General features: G+C 37.0%; 1 protein-coding gene and 2 long non-coding RNA genes across 3 annotated transcripts in view; 2 read left to right on the top strand and 1 right to left on the bottom strand.

Moving 5' to 3' along the window:
• The first annotated feature begins 667 nt into the window (after positions 1 to 667).
• Positions 668 to 4,511, top strand: LOC144432799 (uncharacterized). Its single transcript, XR_013480744.1, has 2 exons — positions 668 to 1,060; positions 3,683 to 4,511. It is a non-coding gene; the product is annotated as an uncharacterized LOC144432799 (long non-coding RNA).
• A 6,098-nt stretch (positions 4,512 to 10,609) lies between these two features.
• On the top strand, positions 10,610 to 13,473 carry LOC144432663 (uncharacterized). Its single transcript, XR_013480738.1, has 2 exons — positions 10,610 to 10,860; positions 12,376 to 13,473. It is a non-coding gene; the product is annotated as an uncharacterized LOC144432663 (long non-coding RNA).
• A 1,865-nt stretch (positions 13,474 to 15,338) lies between these two features.
• Positions 15,339 to 15,653, bottom strand: part of LOC144432842 (sodium/glucose cotransporter 4-like) — an 11,920-nt gene continuing 11,605 nt past the window's right edge. Inside the window, exon 15 of the mRNA XM_078121136.1 lies at positions 15,339 to 15,600. Coding sequence (XP_077977262.1) covers positions 15,401 to 15,600 — 200 coding nt within the window. The 3' untranslated portion in view covers positions 15,339 to 15,400. The remainder of the gene's footprint in view (positions 15,601 to 15,653) is intronic.

The following is a 15,653-nucleotide window of genomic DNA, read 5'->3' as shown; positions in this document are numbered from 1 at the left end:
TCACACTCCGGATAAATATTACTTTACGACATGGATCATTTGATTTGAATGATGTTTTTTTACATTGTATACTTGTTCATATTCATTTAGGTATTTGTTTATTTTCTTTTGATGTGTGTTGGCATGTCTGCTTATCATGTTAATACTCACATGTGTTTGCTTTTGTTTATATTCTTCCCCATTTCATGATAAACTTTAATTTAAAAAAAGCACTTCGAACTCGATATCGGATATTCATTTATAAACAGTTCTTCTTCCATTTGAATTTCCCCAGACTTGGGGTTGTTTTAAATATATTACAGTCGTCTGACGGTTAAGAAAACAAAATATCTGGCAAATGAGCGTAGAGGGCGGACTACATCGAGGATCGCTTTGTAAAACAGCATATTGTAACATGTACACTGTAGTAAGTGGCGGTGACTGGGCAAAAGACCTTAAAGTTAAAAGTTAATTATCACTATGTGTAGAAGTACTATTTATTTAAGTTACAATATAAGATAAAGTAATGATATTCCTTGTACCTTGTCTACTTGTCAGAAAACAAACTTTCGTTCATTGTTATTATTTTGATTCCTCTGTAAAATGGAACGGTCCAACATGTGATGTAATAAATTAGGATATAGTTCAGGGTCGGCATTTTATGTTATTGTTTGTACACATCTTGGAATAAGATAAGCTGTGAACTTTTCCCATATGTGCACATGACAGGCACACAGTGTCGTAAAGTTATCGAGTCTGTCTCTGCTGATTGGCTAATAACAAACTCCTCTGTGCTATCAACGAACAAAACATGTGAAAGTGGTAGCAGTTGTTTTTCTACTTTCAAATCGGGCTGGTGTTTTGACTAGAATTGAAGCAACAATAATACATTGCCGCCATCATGAGAATATTGTTGTTTGTGCTTTTCCTATCTCTCCTGACCCTCGTGATATCTCAGGATGGCGAACAAAACCAGGGAGACGTTAAGGGACAAGCCACTGTGGGACAAACCAATGCACCTGCATTGCCCAATGGAGGACCCCAACCCGAACCAGGTAGTCAGCCACAACCATCCGACAAGGTAGGTAGTATGATTGTATGGTTTTAGGGTTTTGTTGGAGTCATTACTTCTGTAACTAGTACAATGAGTCGTTAGTTGGGCATGTACCTGTGCGAGGTGAAGTGTTCGTACGGAAAATCTATTTATTATCATTAGAAAAGTAGTGTTCGTACGGAAAATCTATTTATTATCATTAGAAAAGTCTTCCCAACAAAAATATCAGGAAGAATATTAAAACAATTATTATTTTAATGGTATTTTCTACCTAAAATACAAACAGGCATTTTAATGAACATAGAGCCGTACGAAATGTCAAAAAAAGTCATTCTTTAATATTGTCACTAATTGTTAAAGCGAAATTCAATAGAGTAAGGTGATGTTTTTCATTAACTGTATAATAAGTAGTGTCCCTTGGAGTTTTGGTAATACAAGTAAAACACAATTATAAAAACAAAATGATCAAGTTACAAATCCAATGACATCCGATGACATTTTAACCTCCTATTCTAACCTCATATGTCTAGACACCGCCTCGGTTTTTAGAGTCATGTAAGTATACTGAATCAATATATCACATGATTGTGAGAAACAACAATGTCACGTGATTGTGACAGACCGCAATGTCGTCATGTTTTCTTGATGAGAAGACTAGAAAAGAATTATTTTGTATGCCAAGTATATGACGTATCGGATTTGTGTGCTTGTCAGATAGGTTCAACAAACCCCCATCCCCCACCCCCTCCCACCATAGAAAATATCGTTCGTAAATTTGGCAACACAACACAACACAACACAACACAACACAACACAACACAACACCACACCACACGACACCGCACCGCACGACACAATACAACACAACACAACACAACACAACACAACACAACACAACACAACGCAACACAACGCAACACACCGCAACGCAACACAACATCACAGCACAACACAGCACAGCACAGCACGGCACTCTAGGAGATACAATGCAATCCTTCTTTGACACTATGCTGACAGACACCGGTTTGTCCTGAATCAAAATACATACATTACAAAAGAAACCCCGAAGGATCAAACACATGACACCGAGTCGAAAAATCATGAATTTGTACTCAAATTATTCGGCAAAATTTAATCGATGCATTGTAAAGACACGTGATGGGGAGCAGTCAGCCACGTTAACCAACATGTGTTGTTGGTCAGGGTCTGAGCAGTAACAAATATAGTCTAATGCTGTCAGTGACATCGAACCTGAAGAGCTCTGATAATTCGATATCACATTAGCATCTAGACTATAACAAATGAAAATGCTAACAGAAATATAAAACTATACCCCTACTGTCATGCAATCTAAATCGATGTGGGCAGTATATTTGATTTTAATAATATATTCATAAACCACATACACCGTGCTTTGGCTATCAAATATCCAATTACATGTAATGAAAGTACTGCAGATGGAATGCTGACTTGTAACTAATTACGTATGTATACACCCAGACTACACAAAATAGTCTGAGTTCATGTTAAACAAATTAAGGATCCGTCACCAGATGTATGTAGATTATTGTACGTTGGTTAACCTTACATAGTATTCTGAAATACTGTGTAATATAAAGTAGTTATAGGCCAGTTCGTTGTGATTTTAAATCGACGTTTTAAAGTGTTTATAAAATGCAATGTGTGCAATCAGTAACCAATGATCCAAGATGAATGTGAGGAATATGAGAACAATACAACCATGAAGTTAATAATACCACTTACATAGCTGACTGATTATGTATGTAATAAACTGTGTGGTGAACAAAAAGAACTGTAGATTATTTTATGAGGTGTTCACTCACAACGAAATCTACTGCATGATTGACTGGTTGGGACAATTACAGCGTGTGCATTCGTATAACTTGGAATATATACGTATAGTGTATGACTTGTAAATTCAAAGCAGCTGTTTACATGTACGTAATTAGGGACTTTGTTATACTAGCGTAAGTACAGTAAAGGAAATACAACGAGATGTGTACCACTATAGAAACGTTGTGAGGAGAGTGACGTGTGAGAAAGTGGTATTTAAAACACAATATTATCAATATGATGATAAACTGTTGATAGTGTTGGTGGTATCAGCATTGACATTGATATTCTTGTTTGATTTCCTGTTCTAGATGTATGACACCACCACATCTACAGTTCAAAAGCTGAGTTGATGTTTTATCTATACTCTAGTATTCTAAACTATGAAGTGTAACTAAATAAGTTTAGATTTAAGCTATGACGATATTATTTAAACTCAATAGTAGAAAAGTTAATTAACCCCAGTAGTTGACCTATGTCGAGTATGTATAAATAAAAAATAATTGCATAGGCTCGGGCGTAGGATGGAATATAAGGTATATATGGCATTTAGAGAGAGAGAGAGAGAGAGAGAGAGAGAGAGAGAGAGAGAGAGAGAGAGAGAGAGAGAGAGAGAGAGAGAGAGAGAGAGAGAGAGAGAGAGAGAGAGAGAGAGAGAGAGAGAGAGAGCGCGCATGTGCGTGCGCGCGTTCACGTAAGTTACAAACTCTGCAATTCTTGTGAATTAGAAGTTTACAAAGTGTAAATTATAACTTTATGGCTAAATCGAGAATATTATTTTATATCCGACTACAGGTAACCAATCCCCCGGCACCTTTACCAACAACAGTAGCTTCAGCAACTACGCTATCAAGCAGTTTGGTGTTCCTCGTTACTTCAGTTGTGGTTTTTATCATGTAAAATATCATCTATCACCCAACATTAACATTAATTGAAATCCTGTGTTTTCCATCTAAGCTATGTCAGATGTTGATTTAACTGTTTCCATGACTACATGAAGAAGATGAAATATATCCATCTAAACCGTTTTCCAGGAAAATTTCAGCTTGTTTTCAGATATTATACAATATTCTTTAATTTTTTCTTGAGAGTTTTGAATACAATTTTTATGTTGGAAACTAGCTAGTCTTTGTAAACTGGATCGTAGGCTCACCTGGTAGTGCGGGAAAATTACAGAAATTCTTTGTACAAACGCATATTACAATACTTGGACCAAAGTTGCGACCTGGCGGCACGAAAGACTAGGAAATTTACGGCAACCAAGATCCCCTGAGATGGAAGACATGTTTACCTCGTCGACAGACAACATGTGGCCAATTCAAACTACGTATAACTACAAGACTGAAATACTACACCGTGACCTATGCCTATCGTGGGTCGTGTTGCCTTGTCCATATGTTTCCTGTAGATATACAGTCATGTTTTCTACGGAATGGCCGTGGGCCGTGTGCCAACTTTAACTACAGTATTTACTTATGTTTGTGATGCTCTAAATAAATCGACAGTATCAATGTGACATTGTGGCATTCGAGACTCGTCTATCTTTATTAATATTACAAATTACACGTATATTGACTACTCATGATGGATATTGGACGATGAGAGAATTTTGATAGCGATTGTTAGTTTTAGGTTTGAAATTCTTATGCTAAAACAGTGATTTTATATTACACAATGTATTAGCACTCTTGACATAGTATTTGTCAATCCCAAGAGATTGTAAAATATACGGAAGATACCAAATGATCGACAGTTGTGGAGGTTTCATATGCTGAATATTTTCATATGCTGAATATTGGTAAAGAAAGAGAAAGGGCTTGTTCTTATGTGTATGCCCTCTTCCTTGTGTCAGACGGTTGTTTTGAAATACTAGTAATACCAGGTCAAAAGCATCACTTTAACAAAATACATGTATTAAGAATTTATAGTACGATAGTTATGAATAGTTTTAAATCCTAGCTAGCTGAAAGTACGGTCATCTAAATAGAGTAAACGTGAAAGACATTGGGGCTTGGAATTCATTCGGGGCGGAAGAGATCGAAAATTGTTAGTTTTTTGACGTGAAGATGACACACCCATGATATTTTGCAATGTGTAGCCCCTAGCCAAACTTCAAAGTCCCAGCTTCAAAATCTGTGAAATTTCAATAGTGCCCCAAAAGGGTGTACGACTAATAGATAACGCTAGATTCCAGTGCAAAGTATTGTATGTCTGTAAATGTTAAATGTGGGCGTTCGAGAGTTCACAAGGTTCAAGGTATACACTATCACTGGAGATGGTAACATTCCATAACTGACAGACTCATGACCAGGCGCCCACAACGTGCTTAATCCATATGAAATGATTGGATCAGATACCGATGACGTGTACCAATAATCATGGCATTGTCATATGATATTGTCAAGGACTACACCCAGACCAGGAATCCATGTATGATTTATGTGTTGCGAGTGTAACCAGTTTGTAAACACTATTTATGACTCGATCTTCAATCCCTACTACCAGACATAAATGAACAATTATTGAGAAAACTGATTCTTTACAAATATATATATATATATCCCTATCTCTCCCCTCCTATGGTAATCCTCATCTCTCTTTCTCCTCCCCATGGTAACCGAGATGATCGTAGCGCGTATAGGGACTAGACATTTGTGTTTGATCTTACATAGCCCAAAGAGTTCACCATTCAACGCTATTGTTTCCATAAACCACACAGCTGCAGTGTGTTATTAGTGACTGAACTAGTCGTAACCTGAGTATTACATATGTATTTTTGCGATCACACAACCAACAATATAATTGTTAAAATGTCAATAATTAGACACTGTACACGTTAATTAGATAATTAGATATCTATTTTATCTATCAGTATTAATAGTATTACGTTGTGTACCCGTGATTCATTGGGGCGCTGATTCCTTGGTGCTGGCCCAAAAAACTTTAATTGAATTCATTGTACCATATTATACGTACAGCTACACAAATATATTTATGCACGGCTGGTTGAATACCATTCAGGGTGTATGATATTGGTATGATTAAGTCGTTATATTTAACAAAACAATATCTCAGCTGCAGCTCCATTTTAGAAACAGTGTGTACTTTTTAATGCAACAGAGCAACAAAGACAAACTACTACTGAAGTTGTCCTTGTCATTGCAAGATTACTTAGCGTACAAAGGACGGAAGTCACAATAGGAGGAAATAAATGATGTATTTATTCATAATTTAAAAGAACATAAGCGTTGATAAAGATAAAACGAGTTGGAACTTTAATATTCGAACAATTCGTTGGATACTCTTGATATCATGATATATGTGATAAACTAGTCTGTATTTAAACATAGTTGAATATACGACATGGTGTGCCGCCCTTTCTGCTGCCACTTGGCCGGTGGGATCAGGGCTCTACGACATATGATATACATATATAAGCAACTTACAGTCTGTGTGATAACATTATCACATACTTTACACACATTTAGAGATACCTATAATCAGAAGAGGGCCTTATTTTATCAGTGGTGGACCATTAAAACTGGCTTTGAAGATGACTAATAATCACATATTCCATATATATTTATTTAACCACGGTATACAGTAGGATGCAATCTGTAAGAAAATGTTAAGTATCCCCGATGGAAATTACTTCCCCAATTTTATGTGCTGCCATGGATATCAACTCTTTCAAAACAACTTCTCCAACAAGTAAACTTACAAGAACTGCAAACAAGACCCCATCAGATGTTGTAAACTCATCGCTTCAGTATCACTGACCTGTGCGTGATAACCGTGTGGGCGATTTGCAGAGTATCAAGCAGAATAAGTACTTCCAGTCAGTGCAATGCAGACTTGAGCACAGGGGCGTGTAATATTGTTGTTTTCTTATTGCTTAGAATGCCGTTTTCTTAGAAAAATATCGTACGAATCTTGCTGCTACAAATGTATCAATCTCTATACTACTGTCTCTTCCCCTTACATGGAGGAATACATAATCAAAAGGTTGTTATATTTAGTCTGTAGACCTGGAAAACAACAATCTATGCAATATTACACGCCCCTGTGGACTTGAGTATCTATGTGTTCAGTGTGTGCTTTGTATGTTGCATGCTGTATGCTTCCATGTGTGTCTGTGAGCGAATTTATGTTACTTTGAGGACAAGTCTTGTAGGCACCGTCACAGCCAGTTGTAATGTCCACCCCTGATGAAACGATGTTCTGTTCGCAGACGTCTCCGAATGACGGTGATATTGGCAGTAGCTAATTTCGTAAGTCACATCTATATTTAGAAACGGAAACTGGATGACGAGGAAACCATGGCATGCTGCGTACACGTGATACTGACAGGAAGGGATGAGATGAAACATGCCAAACATGAAAGGCTTGTAATGACAGTAACTGCAGTTTTATTATGTGAAAAACCTACATATGCTTTCCGGTAATATGATGACAAGGCGAACATTTGTACCATCAAAATTTACTTCATATCGCAAGGATTCTCAGTTGATTATAGAAATACTAATACCCGGGATTTCATTTTTATTTACAAATTATGAGAAACGTCACCAGCATGGTATTTGTAGCATCCCAAGGGGAGAACAAAATATAAGGATATCAAATTGATCATTATGGGTTTGTCATCTCTGACTCTTTTTGTAGACTTGGCACTTTTTCAAGAATGTAATCATATTCTTCCAATGACTTCGTAATGTGATATGTAAAACTAAATTAAGATGATTGGCTAACCAGCAGAGGGTTGTCATATATTGTGAAACTTGACTTATACAGAATGTGTTTCGTGTACCAATTTGACTGGTAGTTAAAAAACTCCAAACTTTACCTTATGAAAGATTGTTACTGGTCCTTTGGAAATAATAAAGAAATGTGTAGGTTTTCAAGGAAATCAACAACCTTTTACCACAGAGTTTTAACGGTGTTTGGCAGCCATATTGGATTCTAAAATGACTTAATGTTGATATCATTTTGATCTCTATTTTAAAATTGTGTACGGCGACCCCTAGTATTTTGTTCTGATTTGAATGGGCTTGGGCTTTCTTAAACAAAGCAACAGGGGTAACGTTAAAGGAGGTGGAAGTGAAGATATGGCCAGTAATGAAACATGGAACAGGGAACGGAACTTTAAAGAGAGAACAAGGAAAGTTAGGGAATAAAAGAGAGAACAAGAACTAGGGTGTTGAAATCGATATATTTACTCTATTGACAATCTATGAATCTCTTTTCGATATGCCAATAAGAACTATCGATCAACGTATAGTAGGGAATTATACTCAGCAAGAGGTACACACGGAATCACTGTACAGTGACACAACAGAAAATAACCTGAAGACGGTTTATTTCGTAGTATAACGTCTGGGCCACCAATCAACAGGAGAGAACGAGGTGTACGTCAGTGTATGACCAGAAACGTGGACCGTCCAACTGGATCGATCAGATAGATCGTCCAGTCGAGACAATCCAGTCCTAGATCATTCTTCACAGATCGAAGAGATCGTCCCAGAAGATCGTTCTCTCCTCTCTCCTTCTTTCTTCCTTTTTTTAAAAAAAAAACACTCCAAGTTACCATAGATATAGCCCAGAAGAGAGGCGTTTGTCGATATGCAAAGTATATTAAGATCATACTACAATTCTTATTTAAATGTCAAGTTTTACGTCACTAGTCATTCCAGACAGTTGATTGGACTGAAGTTCTTGATATCTGCATATCGTGACGTGATATTCAGATTATTATCTTACGTACCCAAGCGTATTTACTATTAAAATATTCTTAAGAAATATATCTAAAATACTTTACTATTGAAATATTCTTAAAACAGCTGTTGCCGACTAGCAATGTATACAAATTCTATTCCTTTGAAATTGTAATAAGTTTGTATGATATCAACCCGACATTGATGTCAGCAGCCTATTTGTCTGTAATTTTGATATAGCATATAATAGTTTCTTTTGTCTTAAGTTCCGCATTGCTAGATTGAACTTGATTTACTGCTAACAAAGGCTATACAAATACAACCGGAAATCAATTTCACACTCTCATTGTTATTGCTAAAAATACTTTTCTCCATTGTTTCATCCAGTTGCTTTCTTTTGTTACTCATGTTTCATTGTATCTAATTGGAATCTCTTGCTTTGTGTTCAAACTTGTATTTAAAGTGCTTAGTTTAAGACAATAGAATCGATACCATATTGGTTTTCTATCTGCAGTTTACGCTTTCTAGGTACAAAATATCTCAAGTTCATTTCTACGGTTGGAATGTATGTGACAAGGGAATGAAAGAGAAAACAAGGAAAGCGACTGCAGTATGATTCATGGCTTGGCAAAACAGATTTTGGAACCATTTCAACATTTGGTCATTGTTTAGAAATAATTATACTCGTAATATTCTATCGCTGAGTCACAGTCAGCACCAACCCCGCCCTACAAACAACCCCAAGCTGACAACATTGAAAACAAATCAAGTAAAATCAAGTGGTACAGAACGTAAAGACACAGTGGAAAGGACGTTATTATATATTTCTGCAGAACTGGTGTAAATTACGGATATCACAAATAAATGATAAAAAAGTCCGGTTTGATTGAATTGGTTAAAACCTACTTAAATGACGATAAACAAACAAAATTGTAACCATGGATTATTACACACACAGAGAGAGAGAGAGAGAGAGAGAGTGAGAGAAACAAACAAACAAACAAACAAACAAACAAACAAACAAACAAACAAACAAACAAAAAGAAAAATGTGTTTCCTAAGCTTACTGGCATGACAGAATGAACTAGTTCAATACAAACTATCAGTTATCGTTCATAAACCATCGTGTTTATATTTGTGTTTGTGTTTTGTTTGTGTTTGTGTTTGTGTCTGTGTCTGTGTCTGTGTTTGTGTTTGTTTATATATATATAAACAAACTATTACGCTCTGCCACTGCGGTATAGAGCACTGTCTTAGCAGATTGATACTCACCGAGTTATATATATATATATATATATATATATATATATATATATATATATATATATATATATATATATATATATATATATATATATATATATATAAGTTTATAACCTCTTTATGTAATCTATTGTGTTTGGTTTGGTTTAGTCCAAAGTTGCAGTGTTGATGTTCTGAAAATATAGAAATGTGTAACCATGGTAACGTACGCGAGTTGGAAATAAAGATATTGAACTTTGCTGATACAGTATTTATTTTATTCATGAAAACCGAAAGGCATTTTCGGTTAAAGTCAAGGAACAATCACAACGAAAAATGTGTTGTTTTTGGCTTACTAAAAAACATATGAAAGTGGTACATATGAATAACCAGATTAAATGTATGATAGAATTTCGGCTGTTCAACTTGCATGCATAGATAATTTTGGTTTTTGTAAACTATCTCATCTTCATCGCACATATCCCTTCGAAATTAAAGGAACGTTACATGTATACTGAAATGGAAGAAGTATATATATATGTATATATATATAGTTGTATATATGTAGTTATATGTATTACCCACTGTGTATTACCCAATGGAGGGGTCTGTAAATCTGCATAAGCTTATGCAGATACCAGTAGCCTAGTGGGCGTTCCATATATATCATCCTGTGACATATACACTCATGAAGTTCCCACACCTATCAACTCTGATTGGTTGGCGTAGATCACATAACGAATGCCTTAGACTATAAAGCCTGACACAGCTACGACATAGTCGTCTTCGTTTGCCGCCCGTTGCCATTGGTACCTCAGTTGTAGAGATACATAAGTCGCCACCATGAGAACTTTACTGGTTGTGGTCCTTCTTTGTTTAGTGGCTGCAGTGCTGTCCCAGTCAGAATCTCCAGCTGAACCGACCGCTGCAAAAACAAGTGCCCCAGCAGCCGGGAGCGACGCTCCAGCTGGAGGTGCCACTGAACCAGCACCTGAACCAAGTGGCGAACCCACAGCAGAGGTGAGACATTTTAACGTTTAAATAACTGTTAACTTTTGAATACAGCGCATTTGTACCTTGTTTGAAAAAAGAAGATTTTTGCGATGCGATCGGAGACAATACGATGATCAAAGTTGTAAGAAATTCCCGCCTATAACGTAAAATGTATACAGTTTCAAACAGTGTTCCTTCACACTATAGTAAGCATCAACAAACTTCGAAAACTAGTGTAAAACCATTCGTCATATGAACTGCATCAGCAACTCCAGTTCCAGTCTTTCAATATTTTTTAACAAACTGGTACTGCGGAATCCACTCTAGGAGTTCCGTCGTCATAAGCTATGGGTTTCTAAAACATTTATAGTAGAACTCGCGCCGTCAGCCGAAAAATATACCTTGGGTTGCGGGAATGGGGAATCTAGACAGCCGGTATATCTTGAGTGGAAGACAAGTGTAACTACTTGGTATTGTATATGATCTAAACTTTTCCATTAGAACTAAAACTGATGCAAAGTAGGCAAAACACTTTTACGCCACAAATGTATTACTTGTACACGTTGTAGCAGTCGGTAAAAGTGCTGTTGAGAGTTACACTTCCTTTACTATGATACAAATTCCACAGTGAGGCCACAAAGGGTTGATGTGCCTTGGTATGTGGGTGAAAGAGAATATATTATAATATAGAAACATCAATCATTCCGAATTAAAATTTCTACTCCCAGAGATTAGTAATTTCTTTGTGGCAATTCCAAATTTTCGTCTGCGTCGTGAGGAGGTATATTCATTCTGCTACAAGAAACGTCGTTTACTGGAACTTTACTCGGTTTCATTGAATTATGCTTGCAAGCTAGTTTATGACTTTTTCACAAGACAGCCATTTTCCTTAACTTGGAAGTCGTATTCCCGTTGTATTGCTCGGTGGGGGTGGGGGGTGGGGGTGGAGACACACACAGATTAAAACTTAGTGCTGTCATACTCCATTGCATCAGAAGCAGGGTGTGCTAGCTTGTGAGAACCGGACAACTTGGTACCAGTGCATTGATTGGTGCAAATGAAACTGATATAAATTTGATTGACAGTTGACACATACTTTTGAAATTTAAACTCGTTAATCAGCCATGGTGGTTGGGCTCCATAAAATAGTGTCAGTCTACAACTTGTGGTTCTTTTACATGTCTCATATTATAAAAATCTTTATGTATCATATATTCAAACTAAAACGTTTTGTATGATGTTTAGCAACTAAATCAAGCTCTTCTTGGCAGGCATACTTGCCATGAAGCCACTTTGTACATGGTCAATGTTTAAGATAACAACTCTATACCTAGACATATATCTCTGACGACCAGTGAACTTTTCTGTTAACAGCTTTAGCTCTATACCCAGACATATATATATATATCTGTGATGACCAGTGAATTTTAATGTTAACAGCTCTAGCTCTATACCCAGATATATATATTTCAGTGAACTTTAAATCCATTAAATTTGATTTGAAATATACAAAGCTGACTATCTTTTCTGTATTCATTTTAGCCAACTGAAGCTGAACCAACTGAAGCCTCAGCAACTGCTCTATCTGGCAGCTTAGTACTTCTTGTTACCTCAGCTATGGTATTCATGATGTAAATAATCATCCTGATGTCATCTGAAAAGAATCCAATGTCTTCCATAAACTGTGCTGAGTCACTGATGTTGATGAATTGTTGCCATGACTACATGAAGGTGGTGCATTCCATCAGAGTAACATAATTATGACAACCATCGGTCATTGATGGCATTGAAGCACAATATTTAATGCGGAGTTGGAGCTGTGGCCCTCCTAGCAATTCAATAAACCCACTCTTGGACGTCCAGTAAAATTACTGAAGATATTGAACTATCCACTGCCTGGCCTCAGCTCCAAATTTGCAAACTGAACTATGTAGACTGTGAATACAGAATGAATGATTTTATGTTGGTCTTCACCCAGTGACTTCTGATACTGTCAAATCCTTACTACTTAATAGTGTATTCAGTCAGAATGTAATTTAATATCAAAAGTAGAATTAAGACATAAGAACAAAGTGATGACAAGAGAGTTACAATATTAGCCTACGGAAAGCAGTGTGAAGAACAACATGAAATACAACAAATAGTGTAGGGATAGTTAAACATCATGTTTCTGAGAGTCTGTGTTTTGATAAAATTGGAAAGCCTGTTTAATTGATATTACTTTGTTTCCAAGGGAAGAAAGACAGATTTTTGACAATTCATGACAATCTCGAAACAAATTCAAGTTGACTAATGAGTGTAGCCTCATTCATGTTGGTTTTAGAGTCCAAATGACGCGTATGACTGGAAACCATGGCAACCAAGATTAGCTGAGTGGACAAACCAACCGAACAGAATCATCTAGGGCTTTCTGTTTTACACTTTACTTAGAGTGAGTGTGAAAAGAAAATAATCTTTCCAGGGCGTTGTCTCTGACTAAAGTTCCCTGTTTCTATCCTGATGGGAAAGTCACTGCATACAGTGTGAGGCCCATGATTGGGTGTTTGTTTGTAGTTTACCAATCAGTGCGAAGATGTTTGAGGCCCATTAAAAAAGATGAATTCTAAGTATATTGAATAAAAACAATTAAAGTTTAATAAATGTTGATAACTGTTCTTTATTGGTGTGATCGGTTGAGTGACTTCTACCCTGGCCTTTCAACCCCTCAAACATGTTTTGGATACTTTCTATATTTTGCCCACATGTCTGAGAGAAAAGTTTGAAACAGTGCCCAACCTCATGTTAAAACACGTTTTGGCCAAAATGGTGGCGTTCGTTCTATACTGGATTCCTGACGATGCAGTTAGTTCGGGCCAAACAACATCCTAATACTGCAGGCATGAAAGCCCAAAGTGGTGGCTGGACATGATTATAAAGCAGTTGTATTTCAATTTCTACAATGATTTGTGCATAATAACATGTCTCTCATATGGTATACGATTACCCAAACAGACATCATTCCAGACATAATCAGGCCGAGTTGGCCTCGACTGTCATCTTGCGGAGTACAGTTACATGTATTTCCAGATGGCAGTTTAGAGATTAAAGAGGCTAAAAGCTGAGCTTGGAATCCCTGGCACGGCCTCGTCCGAACTGAGTGCACATTCCATCAGTACAAGCTAGCCCAGAGACTTGCTATCTGAAATGTCTACCCTAGTACGTGTATTTAGTCATGTGGGGATTTTACTCAAAATCCGCTAGAAAATTTTGTTGAGTCAGAATGGCAAATCCCTGGGATAGTACAAGCACATACTCAATTGATAAGATTTTGGCTTCGAAATGTTCGATTGAAGTTTACTTATTTAAACAATAGTGTCAGCCTTTACCCTACTATCTCTTTTATTTTCCAACTTCTGAAAAGTAAAATGGCTCTTGCTACTGATCATGTTATCCTAGGGACGGACAGATTTTGGGCCAAGCAAAGTGAGAACCCTTTGAAATCATAATGGTATTGTGGAATTGGCATCCCATTTATACTTAAAAACTGTCAGTTCTTGTCATGCTATGTCTAACTCGGTAGACTGGACAATTCAAATCAGTAGTACATGTACACCTCCCGTTGACAGTTTTTTTCCGGCGACTCCACGTTCCTGATATTCCATTGGCAGTGTTATATAAAAATAAAAACTGGTAAGTGATGTCACTTATCGGCACAGTATTCATAAAGGGGTCGAAACTTCAACAAGTACGGCAATATTTTTTCAGTTATTTTCATGTACCATGTGTATAGCTCGTCAGACGATCACCCAGGGTGTACCCACGCTGTCCGTTTCAGTTTACGCGATTAACATTCCATTACTCAAAGTGCACATGAAGATTTCTGAAGCAGTAGACATAACATTATGGTCCACGCCCACTATAATGTAAACTTTGATATACTGTTTTCGATGAACCGGTAATAAAATACTATATGCACTACCCATGGTGTGCACGCTACCAAATTGTTTGCAGTCTTAGGGAACGAGCAGAATTTAAGGAATGGGGGACTGAGGAGAAAATGAGGGGCCATGAAGAAAGGGGGTGGGCATGAACATTCTGATAGTCGGAAGTGGGTGGGGGTACGAAATTATTTGCTCATGACTTGAACCACATTAAACCTCAGGAGCCGTCGTTTTCAATTGCCTAGTACAATCGCAAAATTTCTTCACCGCATAACTTCTTAACAATTTATTTCATTATGACACGGGTGACTGCAATGAGAATGTTTTTGTGTATGCCCTAATCTCTCTCTCTCTCTCTCTCTCTCTCTCTCTCTCTCTCTCTCTCTCTCTCTCTCTCTCTCTCTCCCCCCCCCCCCCATGGATATTTTTTCGGTAGTTAGTTTCGCACATACTAACGTAAAGCCCGCTATTCCCTTTTTGACTGACATTGGTACAAGTACACGATGTAAGATGATGGCATTCACATGAAAAAATACACAATGCAGACGTAAAAAGTATTTTTAAAGCTTAAATTTAATGTTGACGAATATTTAACTATATACAAATTACAATTTATGTAAATACTACCCGCATACAATGACCGCGAATTAGTGGAAGTATCCTATCAGTCCACTTACGAGCGCCCCCAACAAGAGAGCATTGATATTTAAAATCCACCGCCACTTCCTCTCTATTGTCAATGAGGGCGTTTTCTCTTCCATGTCTCTTGTTTTGCTGAAGGGAGGAATTCCACAAAATCGACTGTCAAATTTTCGTCGACGCTTCCTGGCTGTCTGTTCGTTTCCATCTGTAGGAGAATATAAACAGTATAGTTGAGGATAATGAAGATAGGAGTAGAAG

Source organism: Glandiceps talaboti, chromosome 3, assembly GCF_964340395.1.
Source record: "Glandiceps talaboti chromosome 3, keGlaTala1.1, whole genome shotgun sequence".
Taxonomy (NCBI): domain Eukaryota; kingdom Metazoa; phylum Hemichordata; class Enteropneusta; family Spengelidae; genus Glandiceps; species Glandiceps talaboti.
This window is presented reverse-complemented; position numbering and strand designations above follow the sequence as displayed.